General features: G+C 37.5%; 1 protein-coding gene and 1 pseudogene across 1 annotated transcript; both read left to right on the forward strand.

The window, feature by feature from the left end:
• The first annotated feature begins 10,648 nt into the window (after window positions 1–10,648).
• On the forward strand, window positions 10,649–12,381 carry LOC110881290 (annotated as a pseudogene).
• Window positions 12,382–15,328: 2,947 nt separating this feature from the next.
• On the forward strand, window positions 15,329–15,910 carry LOC110881292. Its single transcript, XM_022129600.1, has one exon. It carries the CDS (start codon window positions 15,329–15,331, stop codon window positions 15,908–15,910), a length of 582 nt encoding a protein of 193 aa, XP_021985292.1.
• The last annotated feature ends 6,023 nt before the right edge of the window (window positions 15,911–21,933 follow it).

Consider the following 21,933-nt stretch of genomic DNA (forward strand, 5'->3'; position numbering starts at 1 on the left):
CTTCAAGGTAAAACTTCTTTCCCTAAAACAGAGTATCAAACAGATTTTTTTAGAAAGAGGGTATGCAAAGGAAATGAAAAAAGACACTTTGCAAAAAGGCAGTTTTCCCCCTGCCACAAGGTTTTTGTTTCATACCCTCTTAATGTGTGTTTCTAATAAGACCACTGCTTTCAATGAAATTCCATTAAAGATCCAATACCTGGGTTATGCTATCTTGCATGGGGAAAACTTTAACTATTCACAGGAGATCTTTGATGACTTGGTCAAAAATGTTACAAGCAAATCATTTTTACTATTTTCAAGGTTCCTAAGCTTTTATTTTCAAAAGAAATTTGGAAAGGATGATGCTCATGTACTCATCCAGGGTGAACATTTTCAAATAAATGGCCTTACACCTGAAACATTTACAAGGCTATCAAAAGTGTCCAAAACACAAGCAGAGGCTCCTGAGTAGACTTTAGCAGCTACCACTGCTCCTAAGGCACCTGCTGCTGAGCCCACTGCTCAAAGTGATCACAGCAGCAAAACAACTGTTGTGAAACCCACACCTAAATCCACCAAAAGACCAAGACAAAAGAAAACACAAAAGCCCCCCAAACCTAAAATAAAGGCAACTCTGGAAGATGAGATCCCAGAGCAACTGCCAGTGACAACACAAAAGTCACTAGAAACCACTGCTGCTACTTCCTCACAGCAGATGGTAAAAAGATCTCAACCCGAGCCTCAAACTCCTCCTGCTTCTTCTAAAAAAGAACTGGTTTTAAGAACCGGGACACCAAATTATGATGCTCTAGAATCACTTGATCCTATCATCCACAGCCCACTGCCCAGGGCAAATTCTCTTTCCACACCCATACTCACCTCTCAAATTCCTGCACAAACAAAACTTTTGTTGGATGCAGTTGATATAGCTCAGACAGAAATTAGTTCCTCTCAACCACCTATCACTGAGTGCATTCCACCACAAGTGACTGAGTCTGAACTCCCTATCATTGCTAACCCACCAACAATAGGAGGAGGTTATACTGCAGGATGTACAACTACTTTCTGTCAGTAGTTCAAGCGAAGCAGCAACTACAGGTGTTGGATCCACTGATCTACACCTGGCCAGTTGTTTCATAAATCAGACTTCCTTGAAGGCAATTTCCTCTCCAGCAACTCTGATAACCACTAGTGTGTTTGTTCCAACCACTGGTACATTTAAAAGGTTATCAATTGCTGAGGAAAGAAGTCCCCAGTACCAAGAACAAGGGGCATCATTGGATGACTTTTGGGAAAATTTTCCTAAGGCAACCACTGATACAACCACTGTTAGTGGGAAATCAGATGATCCCATTAAGCTGGGTGATGGTTTAATGTACCAAGAATTGACGGATAGAGTTGACAAGCTTGATACATCTGTTGCAGAAATCAAAGACATGCTGCAACAGTTGTTGAAAGCACAAAAGGTACCATCCTCTGCTGCACCAACTCCAACAGCTGCTCCATCATCTGCTCCTACTCCAAATGAGCTATGGAGTTTGTTTCAACCTCTGCTACACCACCAAAGAGAATTAGCTGATCAGCAACATGAGATACATGTTCAAAAGATCAGAAATCTCATGGAAGCAAGGTTTAAAGACACACAGGCAGATATCAAGGCAATCAAGGCCCATTTGCTGAATACCACTGGCACTGCTCCTCCCTCTATCATCTTTGTGGATAAACCACCACCAGCTGATGCCAAAAAGGGGGAGAAATTGAAGCAGTTTAAAAAGAAGGGATATGAAGATGGTCTGTACCTTGAACCAGACAAGTCAAGTATGCTTGCAGGCATCCCCTTGCCAGATGGTACTAAAAAGATTGATGTAACCACAAATGCCATTGCTGATGCAAAAGCAAGGGTAAAAAGGGATATGGAGGCAAAAGGATGAAGCAAGGTTTGAACATGAGAAGAGAGTTTTTATGGAAATGAATGAGCAGGGTATTTCAGAACCAAAGGATGAAGAAAATCCTAAAAACTCCACACATCAATCTCCCAAACCAACAGAGGTTAAAACTCCTGTTGTATCAACAACTGTTGGTACTTCAGTGGTTTCAACAGCTGTTACCCAAACAACTGCCACCACTTCAACACACACTACAACTACTGCTCCCACTTCAACCACTACCTCACCAAAAACATCATCACCACCAAAAATCACCTCAACACCAAAAACAACTCCATCACCACCATCATCTCCTGCTAAAAAACAGAAGACTTCAGATGACACATCATCTGTTGTAATCACAACAGTGGTTGAAACACCAGTTGTTCCAACAACTGTTAGTCAGCAACCTTCCACTCAAATCACCACCACTCAATCCATCAAAACACCACCAACCTCTCCTAAACCCAAAAGGAGAAGGGTAACCAATGTTGTCCTAGATGAAAACACTTCACCACCACAAACAACCACACAATCACTGCCACTTGTACCTATTCCAAACCTTGTTCCCCTTTCTTCATCTCAAGTTCAAAAACCAAACACTGCCATCACTCCTGCAGGTGCTCAGTACCCTTTAGAGCTTATAGCAGTTAGAGTGGAGATCAAATCCTTCTACACTGAAGATGACCCTGCTAAAAGGAGTTTGCCATCTCTTGAAGGATATCTTAGGCCAAACAACATTGAAGAATATATGAGGTTAAAAGCTCAACAAGCAGAGGATATCTCTAAAAGGAATTCACATGGTAAATCTGATAAGGAAATACAAAGATACTATCAATTCCTGATAACTCAGGTCAGAACATTGGAGCAGTTTGCAAAAAATCTTTGTCAGCAACTATCAGAAAGAGCAGATGAAACCTTGAGAAAAGATTATCTTTATAACATCATGGCTTACAAAACGTATAAAGGAGAAAGGTACATGTACAAAGAATGGACCATTAGTGAGCTTGAAAGTGAAGCAGCCAGAATTCAAGATATGATCAAAAACAAGGTGAAGCAGACTCCTCCTATCTGGGCAAAGTTTAAGAAAAATGTACCAGAAAGGACTCTGCAGCTTCAGAGGATGAAAGAAGAGCTGATTACAGCTGCTTTTGGGTCAAGGAATCAAGTGTTAAGATGGAAAGAAGATAAAGTGTTTGAATCTTACAAAAGGCTGGAAGAACTAAGGAAGAAAAATCCTAATATTCCACAAAAGCCTAATTATCCTGAAGCAGTGGTTTCAGCTGAGCCACAAAAGCAACATTTCAGGAGATCCACTGCTCCACCTGCTGCCATCCTTAACCAAAGAAGGAATCAAAAGTAGATGTATAAAATAACATCAGCAGATAAAGAAGCAGAGGATTACCTTGTGAAAGTAGGGGTTAAACGGATGATTGAAGAAACACTTGAATCTTGAAATAAATTCAATCATTCGGTTCTATGTTAAAATGTGTGTTGAAAGCATTTCTCCTGTTTGATTGTGTGCAAAGTTTATTTCCATTTTAATTCCGCTGCATTACTTGTTCATCTTCTTAATTCTTAAACAAAAACACAATAAAAAAGAAACTCAGATCATAACAACCTCTAATATGGGTTCATTATCTAAACCGGTGATTTGAGGACATTGTTGTTGAATCGAATGAGATGGTTGATGTAATGTGGTCATATTAATAATAAATAGTAATTAATATAACTATGTTTCCCGAGCCCGGGAAGCAATCACGGGTAAAAACCTAATTATATATAATAGAAAGCAGTGTTGTTTACGTAAAATACTTTAGTATATAAATAATAGAAAGCTGACATGTGAATATAGTAATAGAAATAGATATATAGCACTTACATGTAAATATAGTAATCACAAGTGAATAAAATGTGAATAAATATGTTCGCACATGCGTTAACCGTCTAAACCTATTAACTTCTGTTTTTATAAAACAATTTATTTTATCTTATGTGAGTTGATTTGAAGCTTCTAGCCCTTGCATGATTTCTATAAAAAGACAAGAGAAAAATGCTCGGATAGTCCCTGTGGTTTCGTATTTTTTCACCTATAGTCCCCAACTTTCTAAAATTACCTGAATAGTCCCCAAGTTTTCAATTTATGTTCCCGGATAGTCCTTGTGCCTAACATCCGTTAGTTTTCTCAGTTAAAAGGGTGTGAAATGACAAAAATACCCTTTCCTTAAAAGGCCAAACCATAGGGACTATCCGGACATCTTTTTCATTTTTATTTATAAAACCCCGCCACCACACTTCATCTTCAACCTCCACCCACCATCACCCTCCTCCACCCTCCACCATCACCGCCACAGTCACTCTCCATCTCTCGTTCCCCTTTCATCTTCCATACCAGAACAACATCAGCCACACACCCCCAGATTCCATACCATGGAATTCCAGTTGACCCTTTTTTGGTTCATGCAGATTCCATGGAACATAAGTTTGAATGGCATTCAAACCCAAAGCCTTGGCTCTTAATAGCCTATCTTCCCAATACTGTACCAAAAGAAACAGTAAATTGGAAAACATGGTTGTACATAATTTACAAATCAAAGATAAAAAATGTGTGTAGCTGTAAATTGGTATTAATCGACACATAAAGAGTAAAATCAAAACACCTCATAAGAAAGGTGCAAATCTTGCTCCTCTTTCCCTCCCTCTACAGTAATATTGTACATCAGGAAGAGGAAGAGTACGGAAATAATGCAAGTCCCCACCGATGATTCGAAACGGCTGTCCATCTTTCCAGAACATATCATTTGCAATTCCAAATTTAAGAGCATTAACAACCACCTGTCGAATTTGGGAGAAAATCAGATATGAAAAGGGTTATTATTAGGGTTTAAAAAACTCACTTGATGTTTAGGGGAATTGGGGAGAGGAGCGAAAACAGTGGAGAAAGCAAAGAGAAGAAGAAGAAGAACCATGATCGTTGTCGTCTTGCCGTTGACTCGATCAACTCACTCTCTCTCTTTATATTCAAAGTCACGTACCATGTGTTTCGATTGCTTTTAATAAAGGGGGTGTGTGGCTGATGTTGTTCTGGTATGGAAGATGAAAGGGGAACGAGAGATGGAGAGTGACTGTGACGGTGATGGTGGAGGGTGAAGGAAGGTGATGGTGGTTGGAGGTTGAAGATGAAGTGTGGTGGTGGGGTTTTTCTCTAAAAATGTAGAAGATGTCCGGATAGTCCCTGTGGTTTGGCCTTTTAAAGGAAAGGATAAATTGGTCATTTCACACCCATTTAACAGAGAAAACAAACTGAAGTTAGACCCAGGGACTATCCGGGAACAAAAAATGAAAAGTTGGGGACTATTCAGGTAGTTTTAGAAAGTTGGGGACTATAGGTGAAAAAATGCGAAACCACAGGGACTATCCGGGCATTTTTCTCAAAAGACAAAATATTGGCCGTCTAGATCAATTATAATAGTCCTACTTTGATGACGTATAATATAATTTTAGAGGGAATACACCACATAATAGTAATGAAGTTTTAGGATTGTTCCAATTAGGTCACTGATAAAATTTATTGTTCCAATTAGATCATTCTACTTTATTTTGTTGTTCTAATGCTAGATATTTTACCTGAATAGAAGGTCATAGTCCTACATGGTATTTATTTAACTTTTTTTTTTCTTAAAAACATAGTGACATGGAATCAAATAAAAGAAAATATAATAAATCAAAACAAAATCTAAATCCAAAACAATCATCACACAAATATAATGAATTGCAAATTTATGTGCCATGCCAACAAATTATTTAAATACAAAACCTAAATAAATACCATATAGAGTGGATGATCTTATATTTAGGTAAAATATCTAGGATTGAAACATTAAATCAAACTTGAATGACCTAATTGAAACAAAAAAAATTATGAGTGACCTAATTAGAACACTCTTGAAACTTGGTTACTATCGTACAAAGTTAACCCTAAAAAAGGCAAGATTATAAACCGAATTAAATACGGTTGTAACTCACCTTAGTTTTTGTACAGTTACTCAACTAGTGGAGAGTTCAAATGAGAAAAAAAATTGTAAGAATAAAAAGAAATAAGTTTTAAACCAATAGAGATGCTTCATTTTACTTCATTTAATATGTGTATTTAATGTTATTAATAAGGGCATATAGGTAAAATTCTAATGTAATTAATTAGTTAACTAATTAAAAACTTGTAACTTAATTTTAAATATACTTTTTCAAGATAAAATAATTTAGGGTGAAGGACAAATTTCGATATGTGTAGGATAAATTTTAGTATGTGTAGGATAAATTCTTTAATGTGTATGATAAATTTAGATATGCGTAGGGTAAATTTCGTTAAGTATAAGATATGTAGGATAAATTTTGAAATGTGTAGGATAAAATGTCTTTTACTTTATTAATGAGTGATGACATAATTAATGGGAGGAGTTATAAACTATTAATGTTTTACCATTATACCCTTTCTTCTTTTTTCTTCTCACATTAAATTTCTTCTCAAATGAACCTTCCCCTAAGTCACTGATGTGCTAAAAAGTAGTTTAATAAAATTAATTAAATTAACCTAATTTTAGACTTTAAGTAATACTCTAGACGCACTAAGACACACTAAACTACTAACCGGCAAGTGTACCGATCGACTCTAGTATAGCTACTGTAAGTCCGGATATCGAACCCACGAGACTCTATCGAATTACGCTAATGACTCTATTTAGACTAAACTGACACGGATTGAACTATTTTGTTTGTTTGATTGGGGGGGGGGAACATTACCTAGACTCGAATCCTGGTTGCTTTTAGTTATGGATTTTATTTGAAAGTTGATTATTATGGACTGGGATCGTAAGATGCTAAACCTCTCGAGTTACCAACTAAGCCTCCCAACCCTTCTCAAGAGTACATTAGGGCACCCTAAAGGCTGTTATGCTCACCGGTAAATTAGACTCCTGATCCGGACCTCTAATGATTTATAAAAGTACCCTACAAGACTCTCTCCGTTTCGGGACTCAAGTCAAGGATAAATTTGGGTTCTTAACTAGACTTGTTAGACAGCAGCTAATAGGTTAACTTCCTAAGAAGGACCCACCTTACGGTTTAATCGCTTAGACCTAACAATAACCTCGCACCTTTCAGCTATTGAGTAGAACACTTGATTTTATAAGATTACCGAATATTGTTTTTAAGGTCTATTACGTATTCAACCCTAAAGATTCACGATTTATTATGTGATATAAACAGTCACCAAAATCTAGAACCTAACACAACTCTATTATATGATAAAGACCGTCACCAAGAATTATGTAAAGCAATAAACAATACTCAAACAAAATCAAGCATATATACACATCTAGCTAATAATCCAATCGTCTACAATACATAAATAAATCCATAAATATCACAAATTCATAATAAAAATCCAAACTTTATGCAACCATTCATCTTGTCTAGGTAGTTAATTAAATCTAGCCAAGAAACAAAATCTTAAAGACAATCAAACAAGGTTTAGAACAAGAATTCATTAGAATAAAACAAGAAAACTAGAAAATAAAAGAAACCGAATAATAAAACCCCTTGTTCTTCAAGCTTCCTGCTCGATCCCCGTTATTCCGTAGCCTTGATCCTTGCCAAATAGTCTCTAAAATTCGTCCCTGATGAATCTGCTCGTGCTTCCTCTGATGATCGCCTTGCGTCTGATCCTCCATCTGCCATCTCTTTTTTCGTTCGTAATATATACAAAAAATAGGGGTCGCCCCCCCCCCCTATTCATCCCTCACAATTTATATTTGAGGTAGAGTTAAATGCCATTTTAGTCCCTGTGGTTTGGGCCATTTTGTCAGTTTAGTCCAAATGTTTCATTTTTAACCCGTGGGTCCAAAAAGGTTTCACAGTTGCCATTTTATTCCACTGGGTTAACTTCATCTATTTTTTCTGTTAACGAGAAGGCCAAATCGGTCATTATATATGGCTGAATTGCTCTTTTGGTTAATAGAATTACATACAAATGATCTGATTTGATCACTTTGATGTTTTCTCCTCCAATATCTTTTGCCTTTTGTTTCTTTGTTGCTGCCTTTAATTCAACAACAAATAATATTATGGCCACTTTTTCCATAAATGTAAATATAAAGCCAACAACAGTAGCCGCCCTTTTTATTATAATATAACTCATTCTCTAATTTATGATTTGCAGTTTTTTATTTTTAGAGATAGCGGGCTCGGCCTACTCGAGAAAAATACGGTAATTTTACTTCGATCATTGGCATCCTACTCTGCCCAACTGGCTGATTATTTCCATATTACTTGTTTTTGCCATTACTCATTTTTGCCCCATTTGCACCAGAACCTGGCCCAACACAAAATAATAAAATAGAACACTAAAACTAGATAAAAACAAATAAAAACTATACATAAATTATACACTTTACACGGAACAAATATGTGTATTTTACCCTACATCAGTCACAAAAAACCCAAAAACTATTATTGAAACTACATATATTTTTGTTACCCTTTTAGCCACTCTATCTAAATAATCTACACTTTACCTTAAGCCTACATTACAACCCATTAAAAGATCTCTTAATGCTTACTTAATTCGGTCAAGCAGATGAGGATTCGATCATTTGTCAATATTATGATATTCGCTTGGTTTGTTTCGACTCGAGCATTCAATTTAGGATAATCATCGGTCGAGTGTTGAGCAAACAATCTTTTAAAGTGTGTGATTTACTATAAAAGAAAGTTTCCGTGGCTTTTTATATTTTTATATTTCCTTTTACTAGTATTACTTAAAAAACAAAATAAATGGTTGAAAGGCTTTGAAATGCTAGAGATCTTGGCCCACAGACTAAAATGAATATGGGTCTACGTTAAAGTCAATATAATAGAATTTTACTAGAAGACAAACAAAGAATTAAGTGTGGGAATATTTGATATAAGCAAAAGTGCACATGTTTTTTACGTTAAATTGTATCCATTTTTTATTGGTTTTGTTAAAAATATATTTGTAATAGACGTATTTTGTTTTTTGATTGTAAGGACAAAACGAACCTAATTCGAACAAAGAAATGAAAACCGGGAAAAATCAGAAGAATTGCTGAGACATGCCCAATGTCTCAAACCCAAAGACGGCCAACACCTTCTAAAGACCGCCGCTCAAAAACCAGATCAAATATTCTGAGGCACGCCCCCGTGTCTGGGCACAAAAAAGATATAGGATATCTCTGAAGATCAAGTGGGACTCAATAGAGCTGACCACAGTCTTGTGTCCCAAACAAGCCTCGTGTTTAGGCAACTTGTTATAACCAGTCACTAGTAACCAGACATTCCCGTGTCTGGGCCTCCAGCAACCTATAAATAGAGCCATCTAGCTACTATTTTCACTTGCTCAATTCTCTTCTCTTTTCCATAACACACTTCAATTCTACCCACTATCTCTAATCGTTGTAACCATTAAGAAATACTTAAGAATCATTAGTGTAATCAACCTTTTAATGATTTATATAATCTAAGTTTAGTGAAAACTATCTCCATGGCCATTCTTGACTAAGTTTCTTGTGGGTATATGGGCGAAACATACCCCTTGATAGGGATTTAACTAAAGTGAGTCATGAATTAACAAGGTGTGTGTGCGTTAATGAATTTAGGTAAGAAGATGCTTATTAAAAGTGAGTACAATATTAGTGTCGCCATAAACTTGGGTCATTAGTCTTTCGACTTAATGATGCGGGTCCAGGTGTGGAGGAGCGGGTCATCTTGTATTTGGAGGCCCAAGATCGTGTGACAAAAGGGACTTCACTAAAATGGCTCTAACTTGGCTACGGGGGTCCGTTTTGGGCGTGCGACCAGGCGAAACGACTGTGAGAACGAGCTCCATCTTGCTGCATACGCCTACGGTGGTTTGGGTCATCGTCCGGGCCTAAAAACATTTGTTTCTATTAGTTATTTATCTTTTTATGTTATTTTCGGTGTTTCGGGCATTTTGTTTTTAGGCTTATGTTTGGCCCATGGCCTTTTTGTGGCCCATTTCGAATTTCTGTCATTATTTATATGTTTCTCTTGTAAGTTGGATGGGCAGACTTCATTTTTGAATTTACTCAATTTTCACTTTAAATTATGTGCCATTTGGGTTGAATTTTAGGGGTTTGGGGAAGATCAACACGGGTATTCGCAGAATCAACGTGTTCTGTTCTTCGTTAGCGTAACACACGCTACATCACTTAACCCTTAGGGTCTGTTTGGTATGGGGTAATGGAATGGATGAGGGAATGGAATGGACGAGGTAATGGAATGGATGAGGTAATGGAACCGATCATTACCATTTCATGTCTTGTTTGGTTGCTATGTGAGAATGGAATGAAGTATTACTTTTTGTTGTTCGGTATGCGGGAAAAGACGAAGGAATAAAATCGGATGGCGGTGGTCAATGGTGGGAGGTGAGAGGTGGCAGTTGTAGCGGCGACGGTGGTTGGCGACGGTGGTGGGTAGAGACGGCGGCAGGCGGTGACAGCCAGGGGCTGACCTATGTACATACAAGGGGCAACGCCCGCTACCTCTTGGCGCTCCTGCGGTAGTGTAAAGTTAGTGTAAATTTTGAAAAAATTGATGTTTTTTCGATTTCGTTATCGCTTATTTATAAAACGTTACCGCTACGAACGAATCCTAGATCCGCCACTGGTGACAGCGACGGTGGTGGTGGGTGACCGCGGAGGTGGATGACCGCGGAGGTGGGTGGCAGCGGTGGTCGGAGGTGGAGCGGCGATGACGGTGGTAGCGGCGGTGACGGTGGGTGGTGGCGGTTGATAGTGGTGGAGGAGGTTGGTGGCGACGACGGCGGTGATCGGAGTTGGTAGCGATGATAATCTAAGGTGGGTGGTGGCGGTGATCGGAGGTGGCGGTGGTGACCGGAGGTGGCATCGATGACGATGGGTGGCGGGCGGGGGGTGGTGGCGGTGGCGGGTGGCGGCGGAGGTGGGTGACGGCGGAGGGTGACGGAGGTGGTGGGTGGTGTCAACGGTGGTGGGTTGTGGTGTTGTTAATGAAATGTGAAGAGGGAATGTAATGGAAAAAAAAACATGGGGATGGATGGAATGATTTTAAGGGAATGGATTCCATTTTGGAATGAGCGATTCCATTCTATTGACCAACCAAACACTCTTTTCTTCATTCCTTCACAATGGTCCATTCCATTCCACCTCTCATTTCTGCATACCAAACCCTACGTTAAAGTCTACGAAAAATCTTGTGTTAGTGAGAAATAAGAAAATGTAAACTAACTACTCACCTTAAAATCTCCTATTCAACTGGAAGACCAAGACTACTTGCACGACTCAAATAAGATATAAAAGAACACGTGCTAAAATAAAGCTCCTAATGACCCGTAATGCAGTGACCCGATCAAGATTATTCCCAACAAATGGTTGATTGATATTTGTCATCAAGATCTGTTTATCTTATCCTCGTCAAGGTCTCAGGATATGCCCGGCAAGTAGAGGCTTGGAAACCTATTGTGGATGTTGTTCATGAGAAAGGAGGAATATTTTTCTATCAGTTTGGGCACATTGGAAGGGTTTCAATGACTGGTATATATTCTGTGTTCATCATTACCCATTGAACGATCCCGAAGAACAATATTCACAAACACACGTTCCCAGAAAGATAAATTTATTAACATAATATCTTTTCTAACGTATGTTTTAAAATCAGGGCCAAACGATCAAGCCCCAATATCTCCAAAGAACCTAACAACACAAGAGATTCATATTGTTGTTGATTACTTTAGAGTTGCTGCACGAAATGCAATTGAAGCTGGTAATAGTTATATCCACATTAGTTTTTGATCGATGTACATAATCTCGTTACTATCAACTCAACCATTATATTAATTTATATGTTTTGATGGAGTTGAGATTCATGGGGCTTATGGCTTTCTAGTCGACCAGTTTATGAAAGATGCAGTAAACGACAGAACAGACGAGTATGGTGGTTCTATAGAGAAACATTGCATATAAGAGTAGATAAAGTTGGTATAAGATTATCCCCATTTGGATACTTCATGGGATCGGGTGACTCAAATCCAGGAGCTTTAGGACGTTACATGGCTGAATCATTGAATGAATATAAGATTCTTCACTGCCATGTGTTGGAGCCAAGGATAAAATCGGAAGATGAAAAGGATGATCACCTTCATAGTCTTGTCCCTATGAAAAAAACATTCAAAGGGACTTTTATCTCTGCTTGTGGGTATGATAGGGAAGATGGTAACAATGTTGTGGCTGAATGCCGAACCAATCTGGTTGCTTATGGTCGTTTGTTTTTGGCTAATCTGGATTTTCCGAAAAGATTTGAGCTTATTGCTCCTCTTAACAAGTATGATACGACAACCTTTTATACACACGATCCTATTGTTGGGTATACGGATTATCCTTTCTTCGAAACCACGATTTAAGGTCATAAAATGCAAATGAGTTTAAAGAAAATGATGATCTTGTTAACATGGAAGTCATCGATGATGTTCTCGTGAAATTGACTTACGGGGCGTGTAAACTATAATCATTTCTAATTTATGAACAAGTTATGTAAGTAATTGTCAAAGCTAATATAGTGTTATCTTATTTTAAACAACTTCTTACAAGCATTTTGTGATTTTTTTAGTGTTATTAAAACCTATATAAATTTGCAACTACCTTGAGCTTTAGTGACTTGTACTTTTGGCTTTGGATGTTTTTCAAAAAAAACTTGGCTTTTTTTCTTTTAACCCAAAAGTTTCTAACTTTTTCAATTTTAACCCTACATAATTTGTTTTTTTTAACTTTATCCCAAAACTTTTCATTATTTGCAATTTAACTTCGTAACTTTTCTCACTTATACTTTTCATTTTTGGCAAATTTTCGTTTTACGTATAGTTCTAAATTTTCCAAGTTAATACGACGCAACATACGAGTGTGGTTCAACTTTTTTTATGTTTTTTTCTCAAATTTTGCAAGTTAACACGGCGCAACGTACATGTGTGGTTCAACGTTTTACCTCTATTTTTTCATGTTTGACAGGTTCGTCGCAACACGCAAATCCTAGGTCGAGTCAGTGTTGGTGGTCGATAACGGTTGTGTGACATTAGTACTATTTGACATATCGTTTTACGCCCCACCACAACGCGGGGTGTGCTTTGAGGGTTTTCCAAAGAAAAAATGGTTATGCATATGGTTGTCGTAAGCTTGGCTTTGGGGGTTTTTAAAAAAAAATTGATTTTTTTTACTTTTCACCCAAAAGTATTTCACAAATTACTTTTACCCCAACACTATTTGTTTTTTTACTTTTAACCCAAAACTTTTTATTTTTGGCAATCTATCCTCACAACTTTTTTTACTTTCAACTTTGGTCCTTTATAGTTTTCATTTTTCGCAAATTTTTCGCTTTATGATTGGTTCTAAATTTTGTGACTTAACACATCGCAACGTGCATCTTTGATTTAACCTTTTTACGTTTCGTTCTAAATTTTACGAGTTAACACGATGCAACGTGCGTGTGTCGGTCAACATTGTCTATTTTTTCCCGTTTGACAGGTTTAACATAACGTACGAATCCTAGATCGACTTATTTATAACTAAAGAATCCCCGCCGCATTGCGGCGGGTCTCAATTCTAGTTTATATAAAACTACCGATGTCTTGAAATGTCATAGCTTCCTATAACCACTACCTCCCTAAGTACCTCTATTGGTTTTGAGGTTCTAAATCAGTAGGGTTGGGTATAGCTATAAAATAATAACCAAAAGATACTCGTTAGACCAGATAGTATGGGGGCCGGTTAAGGCCCGGCGCCGGTCCCCCACACCGCCCCCCTCGGCCCGGCTAGTCCTTTTCGGCTCTCACTCGCCGGTCTCGCCGTGCCTCCCTTCTCTCACATATACCTATACAAACATACATACATATATATAGGGTAGGGATCCTAAGAGAAGTCCACCCTATATGAGAAACTTGAGAAGCATTCTGGACCACACATTTTTCTAAGCCTTTCGTAATATACACATATGTATAGTTTAAAATTGACTATATACATATATGTATATTGAGTTATACACATATGTATATAGTCAATTTTAAACTATACATATGTGTATATTACGAAAGGCTTAGAAAAATGTGTGGTCCAGAATGCTTCTCAAGTTTCTCAACTAGCATATCACTTCTCACATGATCCTTTTCCCATATATATATATATATATATATATATATATATATATATATATATATATATATATATATATATATATATATATATATATATATATATATATATATATATATATATATATATATATAAAGGGGTTCATCCCCCACCCCCTAGGTCCATCCCCTTCAAGCCCCTCCTACGTGGCGGTGACGTGACAGCCCATCCCCTTGAGGATGAGGCTCTCCATACCCTCCAGCCTTAGACTACCTCCAATGCTTACTTTGGTGAAGGTGCATTTGATGATGTGGAAAAGGCATATTAAAAGGATGCATTGGAGTGGAGAGCCATGGAGCATGCACGTATGTAGCCAAATGCATCCAAATGCAAGAGTGGTGGGGCCATGCAAGAGGTGATGGGGCATTTCAATATTAAAACCAACATTTTTTATTCTAAAAATCAGCCAAACGGCACTTTTTTAAAGAATTATTTTTTTTTATTTTTCTTTTCTAACAGCTCTATTTCAAAACTAAATAACGGCTAGTTTTTTTTACCCCTATTTAACTCATTTTTCACCCTCAAAATCTTACAAACTTTCAAATTTTTTCAACATCACACTCTCAAAATGGATCCAAGACATCAATTTTCTTTTACTGGTTTGTTAAACGATGATGATGATCAGCAAAACCCACAAAAACAACCATCATTCCCTCTTTTGTCACAAACACAGAACTTTTCTCAGTTTTCACAAGCACATTCATATCCCCAGTTTCAACAAGGACCTTCGTTCGCCCAATTTGGACAATTTCCTGTCATGCCACAGTTTCAACAACCTGCTTTTGGTCCTCATCAATTTCAGCAATTTCTTCAATGGCAACAGGTTCAAAAAACCTCCCAAATGCAAGAACCTCTGTTTCAACAAACTTAAGAAGATCTTGTGGAATCACTATCAAAAGCAAAGCCGCAAAAAAAAAAAAGAAGCCAAGCAAGATGGTAACTGAGAAGAATGACGAGCAACCAACAAAGACGAGTCGTCAAAAGTGGCCTCAAAGTGATGAGGTTTTGCTTGCCCAAGGTCTTATTTCAATTTTTGAGAATCCAATCACTAGCAACAACCAAAATGGGGATGCCTATTAGGGTAAGATTGAAAAATACTACAATGAAAGTGAACCTGTAATTCCACGAGATGCTCACAATCTACGAAGTCATTGGCATATGTTTAAATCTATGGTGAATAGATTTAATGAGTTGTATTTACAACTCAAGTCTCGTTACAGAAGCGGTTGGTCAAATGACCAGTACATCTTAGAAGGGAATGCACCACAGTGCAACTTTATTGTGAATGGGAATGAGTACACGCAAGGATACTATCTTGCAGATGGCATCTACACAGAATGGTCAACACTAGTAAAGAGTTTCGTTTATCCTGCAAACAATAATCTTAAAATGCAATACTTTAAGCGACGACAGGAGTCTTGTAGAAAAGATGTTGAAAGAGCATTTGGTGTCATCCAAGCAAGATGGGCAATGATACGAGGCCCTGGAAGATCTACAAGCATACCAGTGCTAGGTGATATAATGCATGCATGTATCATTCTACATAATATGATTGTAGAAGATGAACGTCATACGATAACTGATTGGTCCCGTGAAGAAGATGAGCCTGAGCCATCAAGTTATAATGGAGGTGCACCCACCGAGTTCGAGCACTATCTGCAGAGGTTTAGATCCTTACGAAGCAAAGATACTCACATCGCACTACGCAACGATCTAATGGAACATCTCTGGAATCTTAAGCAAGCTAATTAAGCTAATGAAGAGTAGATTTGTTTTTTATTAAGTTTTGTTTTCATTTTTAAATTAAATTCTAGTTTAATTTGAGTATTTGTATTTTATTTTTTAGGAAAATGTAATTTCTCTTTTATGTAATGCAAGTTTAATTTTTATTTATTTTTAACTTCTTTTTTATTTAAATATATATTTATATTTATTTATTAAATATTTTTTAAGATTACAAAATAAATGTTTTTAAAGAAAAATAGAAAAAGAAATGGTGATGTGGAAGAGAGAGGATGCATGTAGGAAGGATGTGTTGGAGTTAAATAGAGGAGAGAGAGTGCATGTAGGAAGGATGGGTAAAAAGCTGATGTGACAGTAATGATTAGGATGCATGTACTAAATACAGGCTGTTGCATTGGAGACAGTCTTATATATATAGGAAGTAAAAAGGGTTTTGAGTGAGTGGTTTTCTCGTGGCATATACATTAACAAATAACATAACAAAACCTACGATTTATTAAAAAGTCGGTTACCAAAAACATGAAGCATCACATAATTCGGATTAAGTGAAACACCAACAACATGGAACTATTCTTGTCGTAAAAGCCTCATTTGTGCCAACCGCACTAGGGACGGTGTGTGTTTTGGTCACTGATTTTTGGGTACGTCGAGAGATTTTGTTTGTTTGTTAGTGTCATAGAAAATTTTATTGTAAACAGACCAAATGGTAGCGTTTTTGTTACAAATAGTGAGATTGTATATAAGTGACTTTGTGATTATTCGAGATAAATCAGAACCATTCGAGTTGTCGCAATTAATGTTACTTTACTAATAAAAGGCTCAAGAATCAATCAACCAAAAAACCAAACTACATTAATGTTACTTTAGAATACAAGGTATGGTGATGGTCCATCCTGGATGATCCGCCACGTAGGCGACACGTCATAATCCTCCCAAGGATAGATCATCCTCCAAAACTAAAGGGCATGGGAGGATGGTCCTAGTCATAGTCCTCCACCACTTTTATGTTTTTTTATTTTTTTAATCTTCAACTTTTTTTTAACATTTAACAAATAAAGTAACAAAATATTTTCATTAATATTAAAAAACATTACATAAACTTAAAAAAAAAATTAAACTTAAAAAAAATAAATTAAAAAAAACATAAACTTAAAAAAAATAAAGTTAAAAAAAAACTTAAAAATATCCTAATATATTAAAATAAGCTACTAGTCTTCGTCTTCCATGTCGTGGCCGGGTTCGTTGGGAGTGTTGTTCCAAATGTACTCCACCAAGTCCGCTTGTAGGTTGTGATGTGTGTACTCGTTACGTAGAGCGAAGGCGTTCAAATCTTGTTGTTCCTCACTAACTGGAACAGAATTTCCAGTAGACGTGTTTTCGTCGTACTCGCATATCGCTCTCCCTTCGTCTTCAATGATCATGTTATGAAGGATGATACAAGCGTACATAATGTGTCGTAACCTCCTTGGTGTTTGCGAACGTGCTGGATGTGAAATGATGTGCCATTTTTTTGTAGAACACCAAAAGCCCGTTCAATATCTTTTCTTGCACCCTCTTGAAACTTCGCAAACTTTTTTCTTTTGTCGTCGGTCGGGTGCGGGATAGTTTTAACGATTGTCGAGTACGTTGGGTAAATCCCATCGGCTAGGTAGTAACCTCGCCTGTACTCCACCCCTGAAACCGTAAAGCTTGTGTCTGGACTTGTACCCGCCACTACATCCTCAAATATCTGTGACTGGTATATGATGTTAAGGTCATTGAGCGAACCAGATAGACCAAAAAAAGCATGCCGTATCCAGAGATCCTGTGACGCAACAGCCTCTAGAATGATAGTCGGATGTCCCTGATCTCCCCTAGTATACTGACCTTGCCATGCAACTGGGCAGTTCTGCCACTGCCAGTGCATGCAATCAATGCTCCCGAGCATTCCTGGGAAACCATGTCTCTGTTCGTGTGCTTGATATAATTTTTGAACGTCGTTTGCGTTCGGTTTCCGCAGGTATCGCTTGCTATACAATTTGACAACCCATTGGCAAAACTTGTGCAAACGTCGACGGTTCTTTCAGACATCCTAATGTACTCGTCTAATGCATCGGGTGCGTAACCGTACGCAAGTTAGCGAATGGCCGACGTACATTTTTATAAATTACTGAAACCCCTTTGCCCCCTAGCGTCGTTTCGCAATGTAAAAAACGGATTAGATTGGGCCATGTCGCCTGCAATACGTAAAAACAGTGGACGACTCATGCGGAAACGACGTCGAAAAATCTCGGCTGGGTACACGGGTTCTTCGGCAAAATAATCGGCTACTAGTTTATCGTGGCCGGCTATAAATTTAAAACAAAACATAAATGAAATTAATTATAAAATACATTTTCAAATCTATATAAAACATAAGGAAAAAAAAGTAAAATACCTTCTTGGTCTCGGTTATATTTTGCTCGTCTAGTTAGCCGTTGAGACGACCCTTTATCAGCCGCCATTAACACCTAAGCCGCGTTTATAATCATGTTGTGCATAATAGCATCCTCTTCCGAAGATGATGAATACCACGCAGACGAAGACGATGAAGACATAGAAGAAATTGAAGAAATGAAAGAAATGGGTGAAGCCATGATAATTTTTTAGCGAGAGATGGGGTGGTAGCGGGTAAAAAATTGTACAAAATATGAAGAGTTTTTATAAAAAGGGAAGAGTGGTAATAAAATGTGAGAGAGAATGGGTTAGTAGAGAGTGAAAAGTTATGAAAAAAAGGGTTAAATAGGTGAGTATTTATAAAAATGGAAATGAAATGGGGTGTTTTTTGAATTATGACCGTTTGTTTTTAAATAATATAAATTCTGAATTTAAGTTTTTTTTTCAAACGGTCAAATGCACATCGGTCCCCACACTTTTTTGTCTGTTTGTGCGCATCCTAAACGTCGGAAGTCGGACGTTGGCGACGGGACGTGGGGGGCGACACGGTGTGTCCTTCGGCGCCGGACCAAGACGTCCCGGGGACGTCCCCATACCGAGTAGCCTTAGCAGTGGCTAATAAAAGGCTCAAGAATCAATCAACCAAAAAACCGAACTAACCCAACAACCCATATTATTGGAAAACTAAACTACTAGAGTAGATAAGTTAAACATAAAACCTAAAAAAAATAAACATGCATATTCACCTGTTGAAATAATAGAAAAGGACAAAAGGAGCCGATAGCTAATTTAGCCCACGTTTTACTCGTGTTTCAATTTGATTGTCTGTTATCTAGACACTTTCTACTTCATCTTGAGTTATTGTGCAAGCTAAATCTTAGCTGGTAGATCCTATTTGGTATCTCTTTTTGGTGACTCTTTTTGAGTTTTTCTATTTATTCTGTTAGTTTTCAACTGCACACTCCCCCATAAATCAAAGAATGATGACTCATGTTCTTCTAAGGAGATAACACAATATTCCATGCCTAATGCTTTTGTGAAGATATTAGCACCTTCTTATATCTTATTAGCTCAATTTTCTTGCTTTCAACTAACTTTCTGATAAAGTTAAACATTATGTCAATCTACTTGCTTCTACAACGATAAGCTTGATTCTTAGCTAGAAACACAACAGATAAGTTATCACGAAAAATTGTAATAGCTTTCTGTTGATCTTGAAAGTGTTCTCCAAAGAGTAGATGAAGCTTCTTAGGCTATTGCACCAGTCACCATATATTCTAATTCCATGGTAGATAAAGCCACCACCTCTTCTTCTTTGAGCTCCATGATATGGCTCATGTTCCAAGTTAAAATTGTTGGATTAGGTTGCCCAAGTATCGATATTCAGTATTGCTATTAAGGTTCGATCCAAAGAGTGACACTTTGGTCAACGAACAAGAATAAATATTTAAGGAGTTAAATATCCCTAACATGAAAAGGGTGACTGGTCCTAAATTATTGAACACTAGTTTATTCAAATTTAGGGGTTTATTGATGAATAAATAAACTACAATAATTGATAACTAAATAGTTTTAATTAGAATACAAGTTAAATAATTAATCGGTAGTTGATAATTACACAATGTGTTTTTTAGCCACATCGGTAAAACACTAAAACGAAATCAATAATTAATCGATATGTCTATACCACCCTTTTGTTGGGACACTTGAACCGGTGTAACTGAATCCGTAAATATATTTTGCCTTAGCTTCGCATTTGGGCCTACGATTGTCGAGGCACAACAAATGGTGACATCCAAAGTCTTGGACCAGTTGTGTAGTTGCTGGTATTTAGCCTATCAGTCGACCTTGTAATTCGAAGGCCTTGGTCAATTACTAAGGAAGGGTGGGCATAGAATGTGATAACCTGAAATTTTTGATTGATAATTAAGCACATAACAAACGTTAAAATGATAATAATTGATGTTTTAGACTCAACATAATCTAATTAGGCCTTTGGAAAAGCCTAGGAACGTCTCTTCGACTTCACGGTACGTGATTTGTGAATTGCGAGAATTTCGTCAAACGTTTGAACTTTAACAAACTGACACCTAATGAAATTGTGACAACGCCGAAAATACGAGTTTTACATGTATATTTAATATATACAAAGTAAAATTAGCGAGCTTATCCTTGTTTTGGACGCAACACTACGCAGACGTGAACGAAACGCAACAGTAAGAATGCACCGACATTGAAGCAGGGTATCGGACTCATTAATTATCTTGAAACTGATATATTATGATTTATTTTGCTTCGAAATCGAATTTTAATATTTATGGTTGAAAATGGATCGAAAAATGGATTTGAAACGGCAACCGAAGCATTATACGCAACTTTAACGCTACCAACAAACGTACGTGTCAAATATCAACTTCTGACATAACTTTACATGTTTTTGACTTTAAATAAACATTTTATGACTTTCAACGGAGTTCAGCTGTGAAATCGGGCCTCGAAACGCGTATGGCCTAAACAAAAGATTGGGCATGCGATAATGGGCTTCAGGCCCAACCCACCCAAACCGCACACACTCACACTCTCTTCTCCCAAACTCTATCCCTCTGCACTATCTCTTTAACAGCCTATCGGTCGTTCGCCGGCGGCGGACAGCGGCGGTCCGGATGGCGATGACCGTTCTCGGAGATTCGAAGCCGTTTGAGCCCAGGAGCAACTCCGACAAAGCTCTGGTCAACTTTTTCGGCGAACCCATTTTTAGATTTTTTTTTTTCTGTGCATGATTAGATCGGAGGTTTAGGGACCCCTTGGTGAAGTCTCATCAAAATTAGAACTCCGGTGTCATTCCGATGCGCTGCTAGACAGAGGGGGGAATGTGTTGGGGGTGTCGACGACGGTGGTGACAGTGCTCGATGATGGCTGTGGTGGTCGACGACGACGGTAATGGGGTGGTTTTTGTTGGTGTGTTATTCTCGAGTTGGGGTTACAAGGAACAAACAGGTCAGTTTTGATGTTTGGTTCGGGTTAACTCAGGTTAGTTTTGGTTTTTTAGGTCAAGCCCAGTCAACCCGGTCAGCTTTGGTGTCACGGGTAAAAACCGGTCAACATGGTCAACTGTGGTCAAACTATCGGTCAAGCTCGGGCCAACGGTCAATCCAGAGTGCATGTGTACCGAGATAACTTCTACGGGTCGAACACGAGACTTGGTAAAGTTTTGACAAATGTGTTTTAAACATTTAATAGTTTATATTAATATTGTTATTAGCGTGAACCCGAGCTTTAAACCCAAAAGACTAGCGAAATCGTTTTAATCAAAATTGTTTGGACTTGTATATAATATATATATATATATATATATATATATATATATATATATATATATATATATATATATATAGGGAGAAGATCATGCGAGAACCACCTCTTATTGTGAGAACCGCGAGAACCAATGTGAACACACCAAAAATGCCTAAATATAGCTAAAAATCACATAAAAAATTTTTTTTTGATTTTTTTAATATTTTTTAGGTTAAAATCGCTACTTTTCAAATCAAAAAAAAAAAAAAAATTTTTTTTTAATTTTTTTTTTTAAAAAAAAAAAATTTTTTTTTGCTTCGAAA

This window comes from Helianthus annuus, chromosome 10 (assembly GCF_002127325.2).
Source record: "Helianthus annuus cultivar XRQ/B chromosome 10, HanXRQr2.0-SUNRISE, whole genome shotgun sequence".
NCBI lineage: Eukaryota > Viridiplantae > Streptophyta > Magnoliopsida > Asterales > Asteraceae > Helianthus > Helianthus annuus.